Source organism: Electrona antarctica (genome assembly GCF_951216825.1).
Source record: "Electrona antarctica genome assembly, chromosome: 3".
NCBI classification, from domain to species: Eukaryota; Metazoa; Chordata; class Actinopteri; order Myctophiformes; family Myctophidae; genus Electrona; species Electrona antarctica.
Genome location: NC_136808.1, coordinates 20,154,460 through 20,174,868, shown reverse-complemented (window position 1 = coordinate 20,174,868; position 20,409 = coordinate 20,154,460). Strand labels below are relative to the sequence as shown.

The following is a 20,409-nucleotide window of genomic DNA, read 5'->3' as shown; positions in this document are numbered from 1 at the left end:
TGGTGGCTGCTGTAACTGAATACATTTTTAAATGCTATATTTTGTTAAGTTTCTATTACCTTTTCAATCCTGCACCTGACAAATAACCCAAAGTATAAAACTAACATTAAAACTAATAAAAACTATAGCAAATATGCTTTAAAAACGAAAAACAACAAGCATGCAATATTCAAAAAGAACTAAAACTCTGTCTGTCTGTCCGTCCATCCGTCCGCCGACCTTCAGTCCGTTGCCCTTGCCCATGCGCAGGCAGCCCATCCACATCCATGTCTGTCTGCCTGCCTACCTTCAGTCCGTTGCCCTTGCCCATGCGCAGGCAGCCCATCCACATGCATGTCTGTCTGCCTGCCTACCTTCAGTCCGTTGCTCTTGCCCATGCGCAGGCAGCCCATCCACATGTCTGTCTGCCTGCCTACCTTCAGTCCGTTGCCCTTGCCCATGCGCAGGCAGCCCATCCACATGCATGTCTGTCTGCCTGCCTACCTTCAGTCCGCTGCTCTTGGCCATGCGCAGGCAGCCCATCCACATGTCGGTGAGCAGCATCTGGCTGCAGGTGTGAGCGATGAAGTCTCTGTGCTTGGCGGCCACGGCCAGCTTCAGGCAGGTGGAGTTGCTCCAGTTCTTCAGTTCGTAGGTCAACAGCTTCATGGCCACCTGCTCATCGTTCCTGTAGGACTGGTCCAAGAGCTCATAGGCCAGCTGGCCGAATTCTCTGAGGAGGGTGTGTTCAGGAACTGTGTTAAATAGCTCTATTATTGTTCAGTAACAGTGTTAAATAGCTCTATTATTGTTCAGTAACAGTGTTAAATAGCTCTATTATTGTTCAGTAACAGTGTTAAATAGCTCTATTATTGTTCAGTAACTGTGTTAAATAGCTCTAGATTGTTCAGTAACTGGATCCAATTGCTCTATATTGTTCAGTAACAGTGTTACATACTGTAGCTCAGTACTATTGTGATAGTATAATCATTGCGTTGTGTTTGTTCAGTAACAGTTTTAAATAAATCTATATTGTTCAGTAACACTGTTAAATAAATCTATATTGTTCAGTAACAGTGTAAAATAACTATATTGTTCAGTAACAGTTAAATAACTATATTGTTCAGTAACAGTTAAATAACTATATTGTTCAGTAACAGTTAAATAACTATATTGTTCAGTAACAGTGTAAATAGCTCTACATTGTTCAGTAACAGTGTTAAATAGCTCTATATTGTGATAGTAATAATTGCAATAGAGTGATAGTGTTCATTAACAGTGTTAAATAGCTCTATATAAATAGTGTTCTAACTTGGAGTTGTTCTCCAGGTCTTGGTAGATGTCGTCGACCACGCCAGACTGTGAGGACTCGTGGGCCATGGCCTTGTAGAGCTTACAGGCCACCAGGGCTTTGGCCATGGCCTCCTCGCCACGCTGCCACAGGAACAGCGCCATCTTCTGGCGCTTCATGAGCACGGCCCACACCATCAGCTCATGGAAGGGGAACTGGAAGCGGCAGACCTAAACATATGAAACAAGTGTTGATTTCGTCAACAAAAATTATGAGGAAAAAATGTTTGTCGTCGACTACCTTTTTCACTGACGAAAACCAAATAAAAACTAAGCTACGATGATGACTAAAACTAATATATTTACAATTTGAGGGACTAGTGGAGAAAAGACCCAGTAGAACTAAAAGACAAGTCATTTTAAGTTTGGTTGTGCTCGGGTGCTGTGCTCTGAAAATAGCTGATCTACCAGGGACTGGTGTTGTGAGCTTGTAGATCTGCTATTTTCAGCATGCTTCCAGTCATTACGACGCCATCACAGCACCACCGACATGCATTTTTACACCTTGATAGTAGTATCATTTGACCACAGCACAGCAGTATTGGCTGTATTATAACTTATGTTAATTATGATGGATTGAATATGCTGGACCAAAATGGAAAAAAATATGTTATCCTTTTAACATAACTTTTGACTGTATACTTCCAGTACTGTTACTGATCACGTCAATCAATCAATCAATCAATCAATCAATCAATCAATCAATCAAACCTCTGGGTCATCCACGTCGATGTCCACTTCCTCTTCCTTCTTCTTGGCCTTCCTCCCTTTGCCCTTCCCCCGAGGTTCGTCGTCCTGGAAACCACAACGTAAAAAAACAAAAAAAGAATTACGTTACCTTACGATGAGAAGTTAGGCAAAATAAATAAAACATTCAAAAGATGAAATATAGAGATGCAAGGTTTCTGCTGAGAGGCAGCTAGCTCCATGTCTCGTACTCCCGTCTCCCCCGTAACCATCTCCAGAAGTTTAATTGAACTTGTTGCGTAACATATTAGAGATCGGTAGGCCTACCAACCTCTGACTGAATGGGACAATGCATTGAGCTACAGTACCAACCACTGACTGAATGGGACAATGCATTGAGCTACAGTACCAACCACTGACTGAATGGGACAATGCATTGAGCTACAGTACCAACCACTGACTGAATGGGACAATGCATTGAGCTACAGTACCAACCACTGACTGAATGGGACAATGCATTGAGCTACAGTACCAACCACTGACTGAATGGGACAATGCATTGAGCTACAGTACCAACCACTGACTGAATGGGACAATGCATTGAGCTACAGTACCAACCACTGACTGAATGGGACAATGCATTGAGCTACAGTACCAACCACTGACTGAATGGGACAATGAATGCATTGAGCTACAGTACCAACCTCTGAATGGGACAATGCATTGAGCTACAGTACCAACCTCTGACTGAATGGGACAATGCATTGAGCTACAGTACCAACCACTGACTGAATGGGACAATGCATTGAGCTACAGTACCAACCACTGACTGAATGGGACAATGCATTGAGCTACAGTACCAACCACTGACTGAATGGGACAATGCATTGAGCTACAGTACCAACCACTGACTGAATGGGACAATGCATTGAGCTACAGTACCAACCACTGACTGAATGGGACAATGCATTGAGCTACAGTACCAACCACTGACTGAATGGGACAATGCATTGAGCTACAGTACCAACCACTGACTGAATGGGACAATGCATTGAGCTACAGTACCAACCTCTGAATGGGACAATGCATTGAGCTACAGTACCAACCTCTGACTGAATGGGACAATGCATTGAGCTACAGTACCAACCTCTGACTGAATGGGACAATGCATTGAGCTACAGTACCAACCTCTGACTGAATGGGACAATGCATTGAGCTACAGTACCAACCTCTGAATGGGACAATGCATTGAGCTACAGTACCAACCTCTGAATGAATGGGACAATGCATTGAGCTACAGTACCAACCACTGACTGAATGGGACAATGCATTGAGCTACAGTACCAACCTCTGAATGGGACAATGCATTGAGCTACAGTACCAACCTCTGAATGGGACAATGCATTGAGCTACAGTACCAACCTCTGAATGGGACAATGCATTGAGCTACAGTACCAACCACTGACTGAATGGGACAATGCATTGAGCTACAGTACCAACCTCTGACTGAATGGGACAATACATTGAGCTACAGTACCAACCACTGACTGAATGGGACAATGCATTGAGCTACAGTACCAACCACTGACTGAATGGGACAATGCATTGAGCTACAGTACCAACCACTGACTGAATGGGACAATGCATTGAGCTACAGTACCAACCTCTGAATGGGACAATGCATTGAGCTACAGTACCAACCTCTGAATGGGACAATGCATTGAGCTACAGTACCAACCACTGACTGCATGGGACAATGCATTGAGCTACAGTACCAACCTCTGAATGGGACAATGCATTGAGCTACAGTACCAACCTCTGAATGGGACAATGCATTGAGCTACAGTACCAACCTCTGAATGGGACAATGCATTGAGCTACAGTACCAACCACTGACTGAATGGGACAATGCATTGAGCTACAGTACCAACCACTGACTGAATGGGACAATGCATTGAGCTACAGTACCAACCACTGACTGAATGGGACAATGCATTGAGCTACAGTACCAACCACTGACTGAATGGGACAATGCATTGAGCTACAGTACCAACCACTGACTGAATGGGACAATGCATTGAGCTACAGTACCAACCACTGACTGAATGGGACAATGCATTGAGCTACAGTACCAACCACTGACTGAATGGGACAATGCATTGAGCTACAGTACCAACCACTGACTGAATGGGACAATGCATTGAGCTACAGTACCAACCTCTGAATGGGACAATGCATTGAGCTACAGTACCAACCTCTGACTGAATGGGACAATGCATTGAGCTACAGTACCAACCTCTGAATGGGACAATGCATTGAGCTACAGTACCAACCTCTGAATGAATGGGACAATGCATTGAGCTACAGTACCAACCTCTGAATGAATGGGACAATGCATTGAGCTACAGTACCAACCACTGACTGAATGGGACAATGCATTGAGCTACAGTACCAACCACTGACTGAATGGGACAATGCATTGAGCTACAGTACCAACCTCTGAATGGGACAATGCATTGAGCTACAGTACCAACCTCTGAATGGGACAATGCATTGAGCTACAGTACCAACCACTGACTGAATGGGACAATGCATTGAGCTACAGTACCAACCTCTGAATGGGACAATGCATTGAGCTACAGTACCAACCACTGACTGAATGGGACAATGCATTGAGCTACAGTACCAACCTCTGAATGGGACAATGCATTGAGCTACAGTACCAACCTCTGAATGAATGGGACAATGCATTGAGCTACAGTACCAACCTCTGAATGAATGGGACAATGCATTGAGCTACAGTACCAACCACTGACTGAATGGGACAATGCATTGAGCTACAGTACCAACCACTGACTGAATGGGACAATGCATTGAGCTACAGTACCAACCTCTGAATGGGACAATGCATTGAGCTACAGTACCAACCTCTGAATGGGACAATGCATTGAGCTACAGTACCAACCACTGACTGAATGGGACAATGCATTGAGCTACAGTACCAACCTCTGACTGAATGGGACAATACATTGAGCTACAGTACCAACCACTGACTGAATGGGACAATGCATTGAGCTACAGTACCAACCACTGACTGAATGGGACAATGCATTGAGCTACAGTACCAACCACTGACTGAATGGGACAATGCATTGAGCTACAGTACCAACCACTGACTGAATGGGACAATGCATTGAGCTACAGTACCAACCACTGACTGAATGGGACAATGCATTGAGCTACAGTACCAACCTCTGAATGGGACAATGCATTGAGCTACAGTACCAACCTCTGAATGGGACAATGCATTGAGCTACAGTACCAACCACTGACTGCATGGGACAATGCATTGAGCTACAGTACCAACCTCTGAATGGGACAATGCATTGAGCTACAGTACCAACCTCTGAATGGGACAATGCATTGAGCTACAGTACCAACCACTGACTGCATGGGACAATGCATTGAGCTACAGTACCAACCACTGACTGCATGGGACAATGCATTGAGCTACAGTACCAACCTCTGAATGGGACAATGCATTGAGCTACAGTACCAACCTCTGAATGGGACAATGCATTGAGCTACAGTACCAACCTCTGAATGGGACAATGCATTGAGCTACAGTACCAACCTCTGAATGGGACAATGCATTGAGCTACAGTACCAACCACTGACTGCATGGGACAATGCATTGAGCTACAGTACCAACCTCTGACTGAATGGGACAATGCATTGAGCTACAGTACCAACCTCTGACTGAATGGGACAATGCATTGAGCTACAGTACCAACCACTGACTGAATGGGACAATGCATTGAGCTACAGTACCAACCACTGACTGAATGGGACAATGCATTGAGCTACAGTACCAACCACTGACTGAATGGGACAATGCATTGAGCTACAGTACCAACCACTGACTGAATGGGACAATGCATTGAGCTACAGTACCAACCACTGACTGAATGGGACAATGCCTTGAGCTACAGTACCAACCACTGACTGAATGGGACAATGCATTGAGCTACAGTACCAACCTCTGAATGGGACAATGCATTGAGCTACAGTACCAACCACTGACTGCATGGGACAATGCATTGAGCTACAGTACCAACCTCTGAATGGGACAATGCATTGAGCTACAGTACCAACCTCTGAATGGGACAATGCATTGAGCTACAGTACCAACCACTGACTGCATGGGACAATGCATTGAGCTACAGTACCAACCTCTGAATGGGACAATGCATTGAGCTACAGTACCAACCTCTGAATGGGACAATGCATTGAGCTACAGTACCAACCACTGACTGAATGGGACAATGCATTGAGCTACAGTACCAACCTCTGAATGGGACAATGCATTGAGCTACAGTACCAACCTCTGACTGAATGGGACAATGCATTGAGCTACAGTACCAACCTCTGACTGAATGGGACAATGCATTGAGCTACAGTACCAACCACTGACTGAATGGGACAATGCATTGAGCTACAGTACCAACCACTGAATGGGACAATGCATTGAGCTACAGTACCAACCACTGACTGAATGGGACAATGCATTGAGCTACAGTACCAACCACTGACTGAATGGGACAATGCATTGAGCTACAGTACCAACCACTGACTGAATGGGACAATGCATTGAGCTACAGTACCAACCACTGACTGAATGGGACAATGCATTGAGCTACAGTACCAACCTCTGACTGAATGGGACAATGCATTGAGCTACAGTACCAACCACTGACTGAATGGGACAATGCCTTGAGCTACAGTACCAACCACTGACTGAATGGGACAATGCATTGAGCTACAGTACCAACCACTGACTGAATGGGACAATGCATTGAGCTACAGTACCAACCACTGACTGAATGGGACAATGCATTGAGCTACAGTACCAACCACTGACTGAATGGGACAATGCATTGAGCTACAGTACCAACCACTGACTGAATGGGACAATGCATTGAGCTACAGTACCAACCACTGACTGAATGGGACAATGCATTGAGCTACAGTACCAACCACTGACTGAATGGGACAATGCCTTGAGCTACAGTACCAACCACTGACTGAATGGGACAATGCATTGCACATGTACTCAAGTACTGTAGTACACTTTTGGACTCTTGTCTCTCCCTGTCTCTTCCACCCTCTTTGTCCGTCTTCACTGTAACTATCAATAAAGGCACAAAAGCCTAAAACAAATCTTTAAAAAAAAAAAAGATTTGTATGCATGTTATACATTTTTGGAAACTTGGGAAATGGGACATTCTTCATAATGACAAGTTTGACTACTTTTACTTTTGGTACTTTAAGTACATTTTAATGCCGATACCGTTTTACTTTTACTCAAATACATCTTGAATTCCGGACTTTTACTTGCTTACTTTACTTGGTTCAGAAAGGGGCTGCATGGGCAACATGACAGCAACCATTTGCAACATTTTGTTGTAGGGCAAAAGTGACTAATGACTAACTTACACTGAAATTGAAAGCACAAAGTCAAATACAAAATAAAAACGTATTCAGTGTCACTATCTGAAATGAAACATTGTCTAAACAATTAAAAATGAATACATAAATAAATACATACCTCCATTCCAAGCAGTTTCAGAGCTTTGGGCTGAAAGAGAAAGAGAAGATGTCGTGTTAAACTGAACACTCACATGCCTGATAAGGTCCGCTGCTTAAATACAATTCTGTAAGTGAAGACGGGATTCCAGTTTTTTCTACTCCTCCAGTTCATTTATCAAACGCACCTTGTGTGCATAAGAATTTTCTCCTTCTAAACTGAACATCTTTAAATGATACACACATTAGAACCAGCTGCTCTTTCCATGCATTAGCCAAATAATGTTTCTCAACATCAGGTCCGGGGACCACCCCAGGGTCCGACTCCTAATGGAACCTTAGGGGTCTGGTAACGCTGAGAATTAAATGAACCCTGTGTATTAGGATCCTATAAGGTCAATGAGGGTCCTTGGAATTCAAAAGGTTGAGAAACACTGATCTATTATCATAGAATTATATCATTATTATAATTTAATTCATATAAATATAAATTGATCTATATATTAACATAGACTTATATAATAATTATTTTCCTAAACACTGGGTCGAGACCCATGATTGGATTGGCCCAGTTTGTTTTAAATGGGTCACGAGTAAATATCGTTTCCTTTTATTTTATTAAATGTTTCAAGAGAATGTCATAAATGCTTACAAGAAATCACGCTTGTGTGAAGTGAGGGGCACCATAATGTTTGTTTAAAGTGCTATAAACAAACATTAAAAGTCCATAGACTTGGCTGCCGCACAATGTCACGTTTAGTGCCCTAAACATACATTAAAAGTCCATGGAGTTGGCTGCCGCACAATGTCACGTTTAGTGCCCTAAACATACATTAAAAGTCCATGGAGTTGGCTGGGATGGCTTAGCGGTCCAGGCACCTTGGCTGGTAATCCAGACGGGTTCGAGTCCTGATCCTGACAAACTTTGCTGTGTGTCTGCTAAATGCCTAAATTGTAAATCCTATCGTTCGCGCATAAAAACTACATACTGGTCATCAAAATAAGATTGCAATATGCAAAACATGTGGCACAACATTTGTTTGTTGCACAAAGATTAGGTTAAATAAATCCATGCCTATTAACATGGCTGGAGAGCTAATGCTACAAGAGAAATCAAAGATAGGTACCAAATCAGTGCAGATATTAACATGGCTGGTGAGCTAATGCTACAAGAGAAATCAACTATGTCCAGAGAGAGAGATACATCATACACCTTTACTGTAACTGTAAAGAGAGAAAGGGGAGAGGGAGGGAGGGGGAAAACAAAACAACTCTCTTTTTCCATTTCTTGTATTTCTTGGGAAAAATGACACGATGGGAGCTATGCACAAAACAAATTTCACCCACCAAAGTTGATTCTGATTTGTGACTCGAGTGCAAACACTTGAGCCTCACTTGGGACTACTGATGATTATGTCGACTAAAACTATGACGACAAATGTTGATCGACTATACCTTTTTTCACTGATGGAAACGAAATAAAAACTATAGGATTGAATATATTGACAATCTTGTCAACAAAAGATATTAGGGTGGGACTAGCGGAGAAGTGATCAGTAGAACTAAAATAAAAGACAAGTCATTATACCGGTAGGTTTGGTTGTGTGCAGGTGTCACTCCCAGAAAATAGATCTACAAGCTCTATTTTCTTATATAAATCAGGCCTTTCAACGCTATCAAGACACCACCATAATATAGTTCCACCTCTGCTCTTAACTCGGAGACACTTAAAAATAAAAACTGTGCAATACTTCCAAACTAGTTTCAAATCTATCATTAAAATAAAAACCGTGCAAAACTATTTTAAAAATATCTCACTTAAAATAAAAACGTGGAACATGTCCGAGCTATAGTTTCAAATAGTCCGCCTCACCGCCATCATGCCATGCAGCCACCACATTTCAGCCATGACCCACACTTCATGGCCATACTGTAGGTGAGAGAAGGTAGGAAGATAGAATCTCATCACAAATAAAACTGACACTTGTGTGAAGTGACTGGCGCCCACATGACATCAAACAATGTACGTCATAAGTGCTCTAAAAACAACATTAAAGTCCATAGACCTGGCTGCCATATGACGTAATCTTCAAAAGCCATGCATATAGGAGGGAGGCGCCCCTCAAAAACCAGTGGAATTATTCCAAGCTATAGTCTCAAATCTCTCAATCCATCCATATCCAGCAACGTATCCAGAGTCATGGGTCAGGGGTCTGCCAGCTAGGGGGTCTCCTCCCAATGGACATATAATCCATCTGGTCCTTGGTCTGCCAGGGGGTCTCCTCCCAATGGACATATAATCCATCTGGTCCTTGGTCTGCCAGGGGGTCTCCTCCCAATGGACATATAATCCATCTGGTCCTTGGTCTGCCAGGGGGTCTCCTCCCAATGGACATATAATCCATCTGGTCCTTGGTCTGCCAGGGGGTCTCCTCCCAATGGACATATAATCCATCTGGTCCTTGGTCTGCCAGGGGGTCTCCTCCCAATGGACATATAATCCATCTGGTCCTTGGTCTGCCAGGGGGTCTCCTTCCAGTGGAGATATTATCCATCTGGTCCTTGGTCTGCCAGGGGGTCTCCTCCCAATGGTCATATAATCCATCTGGTCCTTGGTCTGCCAGGGGGTCTCCTTCCAGTGGAGATATTATCCATCTGGTCCTTGGTCTGCCAGGGGGTCTCCTCCCAATGGTCATATAATCCATCTGGTCCTTGGTCTGCCAGGGGGTCTCCTCCCAATGGACATATAATCCATCTGGTCCTTGGTCTGCCAGGGGGTCTCCTTCCAGTGGAGATATTATCCATCTGGTCCTTGGTCTGCCAGGGGGTCTCTTCCCAGTGGGACATGCAGCGAGGACCCGTACTAGATGTTCCGAACCACCTTAGCTGTCTCCTTTCCAAGTGAAGGAGGGGCGGTTCTACACCCATCTGCTCATCCTATCTCTAAGGGAGAGGGCAGCCACCCACCTGAGAGAACTCATTTCAGCCACTTGTATCCGTGATCCTATACTTTCGGCCATGAACTAAAGTCATGATCATAGGTGAGAGTAGGAAGGAAGATGCATTTCATCCCATGGTCTCTTAAAATAATCTGTCGCTATAGTTTCAAATCTCTCCACACACATTGATGAGACAATCAGCTGAATATGGTGAGTGAGATGTGAAAGACTCTTATCAAGTGGCTTCAAAACCAAATAAACGAATGATTGAACAAACAAACGCATGCACTCATTTACCCATGCATTGATAAAAATGTTTTCCTTTTTATATTTTGCATATTGTTCTGTGAACCCCAGATAATGGGGATATATATATTTTTTGTAATAGCCTACTTGATTTAAATAAATGTAAAAAAAAATAGTTTTTTTGTTCTCGATGAGCCAATCAGATAATGATTAGGATTAGTTGTACAAATGGATGCAGCGTTCCCTTCAACTCCTTCGAATCAAATCTAACATTGGAGGACCTTTGATCCAGATGATGGATCTCTCTCTGATCGTTCGTGCCCACAAGTTAAACTATGAATCCCTCTGATCGGATAAGATATGGATTTTGGGGTGTTCAAAATCCCTGATATCCGATAAGATCAGCAAATCCAATCCAAGCCGTAATCTGGATCAAATCTTCAAAATGGGTAGTTCAAAACAAAAAATGACCCCACTGGAGGGCTGCATTGGATTACTAAAGCAAAACACACTTTACAATTAATTTAAACATCTTTCAATAAACAAGATGGTAAAGGTTGTAAATTGAAATAAGGCATAATTTGTACAACTTCTCTGGTAGGTCTGTCAGACTGACAGACAGACAGGTCTTCTCTGGTAGGTCTGTCAGACTGACAGACAGACAGACAGATCTTCTCTGGTAGGTCTGTCAGACTGACAGACTGACAGGTCTTCTCTGGTAGGTTTGTCAGACTGACAGACAGACAGGTCTTCTCTGGTAGGTTTGTCAGACTGACAGACAGACACAGGTCTTGTCTGGTAGGTCTGTCAGACTGACAGACAGACAGACAGGTCTTCTCTGGTAGGTCTGTCAGACTGACATACAGACACAGGTCTTCTCTGGTAGGTCTGTCAGACTGACAGACAGACACAGGTCTTCTCTGGTAGGTCTGTCAGACTGACAGACAGACACAGGTCTTCTCTGGTAGGTTTGTCAGACTGACAGACAGGTCTTCTCTGGTAGACAGACAGACAGACAGACAGACAGACAGACAGACAGACAGACAGGTCTTCTCTGGTAGGTCTGTCAGACTGACAGACAGACAGGTCTTCTCTGGTAGGTCTGTCAGACTGACAGGTCTTCTCTGGTAGGTCTGTCAGACTGACAGACAGACAGACAGACAGACAGGTCTTCTCTGGTAGGTCTGTCAGACTGACAGACAGACAGACAGGTCTTCTCTGGTAGGTCTGTCAGACTGACAGACAGACAGGTCTTCTCTGGTAGGTCTGTCAGACTGACAGACAGGTCTTCTCTGGTAGGTCTGTCAGACTGACAGGTCTTCTCTGGTAGGTCTGTCAGACTACCAGACAGACAGGTCTTCTCTGGTAGGTATGTCAGACTGACAGACAGACAGGTCTGGTAGGTCTGTCAGACTGACAGACAGACAGACAGACAGACAGGTCTTCTCTGGTAGGTATGTCAGACTGCTTGAGAGAGGCCAAACCAACAGGTTACAGAAATCTTACAGAAAGGGAAAAATCACATGTGTGAAGTGAGGGGCAGTCTTGTCATACATCATCATACATCACCTTCGTGCTCAGCCAATCAAATCATCACTATGGAGTACACACAGACGCACAAAGCTGGGCATAGGAGGGGCTAGCGGCCCTCAAAAAAGAATGAAGCAAACTATTGTATTTACAGCTGGGAAATGTAGAGTTAGCAGCCCGAATGTCTAGGATCACACAAACTTAAATGATATGAAATATAATTAAATAAAAATAAATAAAAATAAATAAAAATAGGAAAAAAAGAAACAAAACTAGGCCTACTGCCATGATCAGTGACCATGTGCAGTACCTTCATGTATGACTGGGGGGGAGGGGAGGGGGGCCCAGCGGTTGAAAAGCCCTGAAGAGAGAGTTTTAACAAAAAAAATCTTTCCAACAGAAAACACCACCTTAATGCTGAATTCACGCTCTCTGCTGCCCCCTAGAGTTAAAGTGGCAACATGAACGTGGAGATAGACGAGGAAGTAGTTCAGATCAAATACAATAAAACAAAGGATGAATAGAGAAAGGCATTCTGTGTGTTGAGGGTGCACATTAACACAATTAAATTAAGACGTCCATAATCTTCAGTGGACCACTCCAAAGAACCACATTCTGGCAAACCATCAAATTCAAATAATGCCTTGTTCCTCCTAGCTCTCCTACAGTCTGTCTCTCTCTATCTTTCCCACAGGCTGACCCCCTCTAGCTTCCCTATAAAGCACTTGCCCATCGAGAAAGTACAGGTGATGTTCACATCTCAAAAATGAAAAATCTCTCTCAGCTTTCCTAGGAAGGAAGTCCATCTTAGCTTTCCTACAGTCTGTCTCTCTCTCAGCTTTCATACAATCTGTCCATCTTAGCTTTCGTACGGTCTCTCTCTAGCCTTCCTAGAGTCTGTCTTTCTCAACTTTCCTACAGTCTGTCCCTCACAGCTTCCCTACGCTCTTCTTGTCATCCTCCTCCTCCTCCTCCTCACAATACGTCTCTTCCCTACCGTCTTCCTGGCGGTCCTCCTCCTCCTGCGTCTGACAGGAGTGGCGGACATGGCGGCCCTGCGTCTCCTCCTCCTGGGCTTGGCCACGGAGGTGGCGGCCCTCCTCCTGCGCCTCCTGCGGGGCAGAGGACTGGCCATTGAACCGGCGGAGACTGCCCTGCGTCTCCTCCTCCTGGGCTTGGCCACAGAGGTGGCGGCCCTCCTCCTGCGCCTCCTGGGGAGGGGGCTGGCGGACACGGCAGACACGGCCCTGCGTCTTCTGCGCCTTACTGTTCCAGCTGCCACCGTCCTCCTCCTCCTTCTTGCTCCCAGCTTGGCCACTGTCGCCACCATCTTTTACCTTTTATCTAAATACACGAGTGCTACAGTCCAGAAACAGATCTTGTGGGCAACGCTACGCAACTGATGAACTCACTCGATGGCACTCGGTTGACAACATATATACACCGGGCCGGGGATGAACTCCATGTATGGGCATATGTGTGATCATTGTGATGACAGTCATCTATGACGTTTCTAGGACCACTGCTCCACAGACCTCCAGGACATGAGGACATGCTCCACCTCCCTCCACCGTACGCATGCAGGACAGTGAACCAGCTGCCTATGCACAGCCACACCAGAACATGCTCACAGCCTCCCAGGCTCCAATACACACTCCTTGGACTAAAGCTTTTCTCCACCCCACTGTCCGGGTGTGGAACAGCCTATAACAGAGCATGTAGTTTAGTTTAGTTTAGTTTAAAATCAGAAAAAAACAATGTAGCATGTTGGTTCCATCACAGACTTATTGTCTCCAGGCCTTTAAACGCAGAGTTCATCTCCGGACCACCCCTCACAATAGCTTTTAGGAGCTCAGCTATGAATACAATACCTTTTAGTTTAGGCAGTGGGTGATCCGCTATAAATACAATACCTTTTAGTTTAGGCAGTGGGTGATCCGCTATAAATACAATACCTTTTAGTTTAGGCAGTGGGTGATCCGCTATAAATACAATACCTTTTAGTTTAGGCAGTGGGTGAAACTAGGTGATCAGCTATAAATATAACGTGGACAAAACGGCACTCCGAAATTAAGGATGCAAGACAGGCTCAGATGCACATCCAGCCACCCTAATTAGTGTCGTTTATCAGTGTGCCTTCTTCTAGCACACCAGTTGTGCTTCCTCTCTATGCACAAATAATGATGCATGCCATAGGAAATAATGATGCATGCCATAGGAAATAATGATGCATGCCATAGGAAATCCAACGCACTACATTTCATCCACTTTCATATTTACTGTGCACTTTATTTGTATTTGTATGAAACTACATTCTTGCCCAATACCTATTGCCCTGTACACCATTTTAGATGCAAGGTATATATAAAATAAGGCATTTTTCCCTGTTTGCCACCCATGAGTCATGGCGCATTCCCCGCCGTCCAGACCTACCGTTCCTTCAGATAGAGCTGACAATGCGCCGCGACTCGACACGGTGGATTCCAACCCACAACTTCCGTGGGGGTGGACAGGGACTTCTACATTTTAGAGTGTGGGTGCTCTGGTGGCGCAGTGGTAAAGACCTAGCCTGGCGGGGCCAGACTCATAGTGTGGATTCACTGACACTTCAAGTCTGGCCCGCCAGGCTAGGACTATAGCCCTGAGTGTGGGTGCCCCGAGCACCCACACTCTAAAATGTAGTCGTATGTAAATGATATGTATGCATGTATGGTCTTACTCGTTTCAGTCCATACAGGTTGTTGTACAACGTCCTGAAAGTCTTCCTGGTGTATTTGCATCGGTAGGCTCCGCCCATCAAGAACTCCAGAACCAATCCGATGTCAATCAAGGTGATCTGGTAGTCAGGTGGCAGGTTTCCCTTGGAAGGTCACATAAAGGTCATTAACTCATTAACTGCCGGTTGATCAATCAATCAATCAATCAGTCAGATCGGGTCCTTTGTGGTCCGTAGAGTTTAATAAAGAGGTGTTTTAATCCTGCTATGTCTGAATTAACCTGAGTCTGCCAGATGGTGGCAGTAGTGAGTTCCTCCTCCTGCCTGCATCTGGACTCTCTCGGGCAGAGACAATGTACTCCGAACCAGTTTTGATCGGAGCGATATGCGGCCAAATGCGGCCGCTAGAGGCGGAATCAACGTGAGACTGATGATGTATTGAAGCTGTGCCACAGCGCAAATGTAGACACAACCTAACAAGACTACAACACAAAATGATTATGGAGATATCAGATTTTTGTCCCGCTGCTTTGGGTTCATCGTTTCTGCTTGAGAGAGACCAGATGCAGGTAGGAGGGAACTCACTACTGCCACCAGAATTAATGGCATTAATGCATAATGTAGCTTTTTTTGCTTCTAATCTCTTTTACTCCCCAATTTTGTCATTTTGACAATTAATTCCTCTCCACACACACTTCTGTGTTGTCACTGCTGTTGTATCCTACCGACTCACCTGCCACCTCCACACGTACAGTACGCATGTGTGTGTGTGTGCGCGCGCGCGCGCGCGCGCGCGCGCGCGCGTGTGTGTGTGTGTGTGTGTGTGTGTGTGTGTGTGTGTGTGTGTGTGTGTGTGTGTGTGTGTGTGTGTGTGTGCATGCGTGTGTATTTGTACCTTTTTCACGTCTCTGACAACAAAGTGCAGTGTGTTGGTTGGCCCCAGTCTCTGTGGAAGGAGAGGAGAGGAAACTTTTCAAAAGTTATAGCAAACTATACAAACTATGACATATTGACCAATCAGAAGAGGGGGCAGAGCTAAGTAACACCAATGAAGGACTCTAAACCGAGCCCAATGAAGCCACACACAAGTGGCTATGAAAGCAGGTGAAAGGTTATGACAAAATATAGGAATTTAAAAATATCAACCAATCAGAAAAGGGTTACAACCTAAGAAATGTGCTAAAACGCCACAATAAATAAAAAATGGCTGACTTCCTGTTTTGTTTAGGTCATGGCACTATAAGAAACGTTTTTGTAAGTCGGGACATGATAAAGGTGTGTACCGATTTTCATACATTTAGGTGAACCCCATTGCCCCCACCGGCGGGGGCAATGGGGGGTCCACCTCTGAACAGCTCTCAGCGGGTCAATGGAGACCCAATTGGTCTCCGGTTCCAACTCCGATGTTGCAGATTTACCCCCTTTACCCCCCTGGGGTTTAAGTTAAGCAAGACCTTTTGTAGGGGGCGCTATTGAGCCATTATGCCACACCCCTTTTTGAGGTGAAATACATAAATACAGACTTTTTCGTCACTTGTGATGTGTGCGCAAAGTTGCTCAACTTTTCAAGTAGGCTATGTTTAGCACCTCAAAAATGCTTTTAATTTCTCCATCCATCCATCTTCAACCGCTTATCTGTAGTCGGGTCGCGGGGGCAACAGCTCCACCAGAGAGATTTCTCTCTCCAGAGCAACATTAGTAACTTAATTCTGGGGGATCCCGACGCGATCCATGGCCATTTTGGAGATATAGGCCAGAGTTCGCTAAAGCACTTTATGGGGATTTAACGTTGGGCAAAGGGGTGTTCCCCTGCAAATGTTGCTATTTTGGACACCAGCCTTCATCCCTAAAACACCTCCGCAATCAGCAACCTTATTCTTTCGGTCATGACCCACACTCAGTAGACAGAGAGCTTTGCCTTCTGGCTCAGCTCTCTTTTCACAGCGACTGCAATACCAATACTGCCCCTGCCGCTCCGATTCTCCGGCTGATCTCTTTCTCCGTCCTCCCCTCACTTGTGAACAAGACCCCAAGACACTTAAACACGTTCACCCATGGGGCAATGTCTCATTCCCTATTGGACTGCACAATCCATCGGTTTCCTGCTGAGAACCATAACCTCCGATAGTCAGATTTGGAGATCCTCATCCCAGTCGCAGTAAACTCGACTGCAAACTGCAGTCCAGTGAGAGCTAAAGGTCTCGGACCGATGGTGCGAAGCAACCCTTAGCCCACCGAACCATATACCTATACCCTCTCCACCACGACTTTGCCTTTGTGTTTGTTTTGTGTTAGTTCTCACTGTGTTGTAAACAAACTGTATCTAACTAACTAGATGTGTGTGTTCTTCTCACCGTGTTGTAGAGTTCCTCCAGGCGGGGGATGGTCAGGAAGTGGTGTATGTTCACCCCGTTTTCTATCAATAGCTTGACGAAGTCCACCCTGTCCAACACCAAGGCATCCATCATGGCCTGCTCCAACGAGTTCACCTATCGTAGCAGCATATGACGTCAGGGTATAACTGGTACAACTAGCTCTCAATGATGACGCAATAAAGATGTGGATTTAAGGACCCAATGCCAGGGTGTAATTGGTTTTCGATGGTGACGTAATGACGATATGTTTTAGTGTCTGGAGGATTAAAGGTAATGCCCCTATGTATACATGTATGTAATCTGACACCACTGCCATATCAAGCACAAGTAGTCATTACGTCATACGCTGGCACGGCGCATACACATCAAATGGCGATATACACATCGAAGCACTGGACGAAAACTATTACTTGCGCGCTCTGCTTGCGCAAGTAATAATAAAAAAATAAATCGCTATAAAATGTTGTAAAAAAAATACATATTTAGACCCATGTTCGAATGCCCCCGCTCCCCTGTCAAAAATAGCTAAAATCGCTAAAACGAAAGAAAGCAGCAAATGAAAAAAAATAAACACTCATCTTTTACTTTCTCTAATAACAACCTAAAACATGAACCTTGGTTGAAAAAAAGTAAAGTTGTCCTTTAAACTACATTATACTGAAGTAATTAAAGCATGTAGACAGACAGGTCTTTTACCCAGTTGAGTAGCTCCAGTTTCCTGGGGTCGGTCTCTTCAGGAGGCTCAGGTTTGTTTTTTCCTCCTTTTCCACCTTTCTTCCCGCGAGCCTTCCCCCCTCCTGCGGCTCTCGCAGGACTCTTGGGCTGCAGGGTGTTGTTCATACTGCTGACCGGCTGCAGGGACAGCAGAACAGCTAACATTACAATTACAACCATTTACAATTTGTAGACATTAAATCTGACACAGACATTGTAGTGAGTCAGCAGTTTTAGAGAAGGGAGAAGAGTTTAGGACGTGAGGAGAGTTGTCCAGGGTGTTTTACAGAAGGGAGAGATGAGTCTAGGACATGTGGAGCGTTGTCCAGGGCGTTTTAGGGTAGGGAGAAGAGTCTAGGACGTGGGGAGCGTTGCCCAGGGTCTTTCAGGGAAGGGAGAAAAGAGTGACAGACCGGCAAGTGAAGTCCGTAGACAAAGATCTGACTCCTAGCGATGTCCACTCTGTTCCACGCTAATGCCAAACTCAGCTGATCTTTGGCAGAAGCGTTTGTACCTGTACACGCACGCACGCACGCACGCACGCACGCACGCACGCACGCACGCACGCACGCACGCACGCACGCACGCACGCACACACACACACACACACACACACACACACACACACACACACACACACACACACACACACACACACACACACACACACACACACACACACACACACACACACACACACACACACACACACACGGAGGCTTAGAACACTAAACACATTTTTTGTTACACCATCACTACAGGTATATTTTACCTAGTAAAATATTCCATAAAATAATTCTCATCAACATTTGAAATACAGCGTATGGCAACTTGAGGTACTCTTCTTTAATATTTCATCATGACTTTTCACAAATAAACAAAAAATATATATCATAGGGTCGCAAAATCGGTGAAAAAGCCTATTATTTAAAAAATATTCAAAAAAAGAAAAAAAAGAAATGGAGCTGGTTGGTCCACCCATTCCATGGGACATCGTGAGAATGGTCCAATAAAGGAAAAACAAAAAAAGTCCATTGTGGGACTTTGTGTATGGGATTTTTCTCTATCACACTATCACTAAACACGTGTGAAATTCACCGAACACCTGCCTGTAGAAAAAACAGGGATGTGGGCAGGGAAACAAACCTACCATCTAAGATGTCACTGAGCATCATGAAGGTACTGAAAGACCCACCCACCTTAGACATCAGCAACATTATGAAAATTACAAAAATATTGTCCGGGTGAAAATCACCCGTGTTTAGTGTTGTAGGCTTTTTAGGGTTAACGGCCACGCTACACCAGGCTTTTCGCGCACAAAACGTGTGCGTTTACCCCCGCACGTGTGTTTAATTTAGGTCCAGTCCTATTTTAAAAAACGCACGCGCGGGCCGCACGTTTAGGGTAAACGCGCGAGAAAAGCCTGGTGTAGCGTGGCCGTCAGTCCATATTCTCTATGGTGTGTGTGTGTGTGTGTGTGCGTATGTGTATGCGTATGTGTATGCGTGCGTGCGTGTGTGTGGTTGAGAGACAGACAGACAGACAGACAGACAGACAGACAGACAGACAGACAGACAGACAGACAGACAGACAGGTACCTTTCAGCAGTGCAGTCAGGATGCTCATCTCAATATCCTGTTGTCCCTCTGAACCCATACGGAACACTGTGATCTGCATGGTACAAATGTTACCATTCATCTATAAACACTGTGATCTGCAAGGTACAAATGTTACCATTCATCTATAAACACTAATGGTATTAATGTTACCATTCATCAGTGGCTCAGGATGTACTGTATAGTGGCCCCATGGGAACCGGGAAGGTCCCCAGAGCACCAAAGTCTGTGGGAGTCTCCCCCTGCCTGTGGGAGCCGAGTTTCCCCCTGCCTGTGGGAGCCGAGTCTCCCCCTGCCTGTGGGAGCCGAGTCTCCCCTGCCTGTGGGAGTCTCCCCCTGCCTGTGGGAGTCTCCCCCTGCCTGTGGGAGCCGAGTCTCCCCTGCCTGTGGGAGTCTCCCCCTGCCTGTGGGAGTCTCCCCCTGCCTGTGGGAGCTGAGTCTCCCCTGCCTGTGGGAGTCTCCCCCTGCCTGTGGGAGCCGAGTCTCCCCCTGCCTGTGGGAGCCGAGTCTCTCCCTGCCTGTGGGAGCTGAGTCTCCCCTGCCTGTGGGAGTCTCCCCCTGCCTGTGGGAGTCTCCCCCTGCCTGTGGGAGCTGAGTCTCCCCTGCCTGTGGGAGTCTCCCCCTGCCTGTGGGAGCCGAGTCTCCCCCTGCCTGTGGGAGCCGAGTCTCCC

At 45.3% G+C, this 20,409-nt stretch overlaps 1 protein-coding gene across 1 annotated transcript in view; it reads right to left on the bottom strand.

The window, feature by feature from the left end:
• LOC306919682 (transient receptor potential cation channel subfamily M member 1-like) overlaps positions 1-20,409 on the bottom strand; it is a gene marked incomplete at its 5' end in the record, with an annotated part of 80,592 nt that overhangs the window by 36,334 nt on the left and 23,849 nt on the right. The window contains 10 exons of the mRNA XM_079496237.1: positions 484-712; positions 1,292-1,500; positions 2,041-2,124; positions 7,625-7,654; positions 15,037-15,177; positions 15,929-15,979; positions 17,388-17,522; positions 18,105-18,260; positions 18,536-18,636; positions 19,721-19,793. Of these exons, the coding sequence (XP_079352363.1) occupies positions 484-712; positions 1,292-1,500; positions 2,041-2,124; positions 7,625-7,654; positions 15,037-15,177; positions 15,929-15,979; positions 17,388-17,522; positions 18,105-18,260; positions 18,536-18,636; positions 19,721-19,793 (1,209 nt within the window). The remainder of the gene's footprint in view (positions 1-483; positions 713-1,291; positions 1,501-2,040; positions 2,125-7,624; positions 7,655-15,036; positions 15,178-15,928; positions 15,980-17,387; positions 17,523-18,104; positions 18,261-18,535; positions 18,637-19,720; positions 19,794-20,409) is intronic.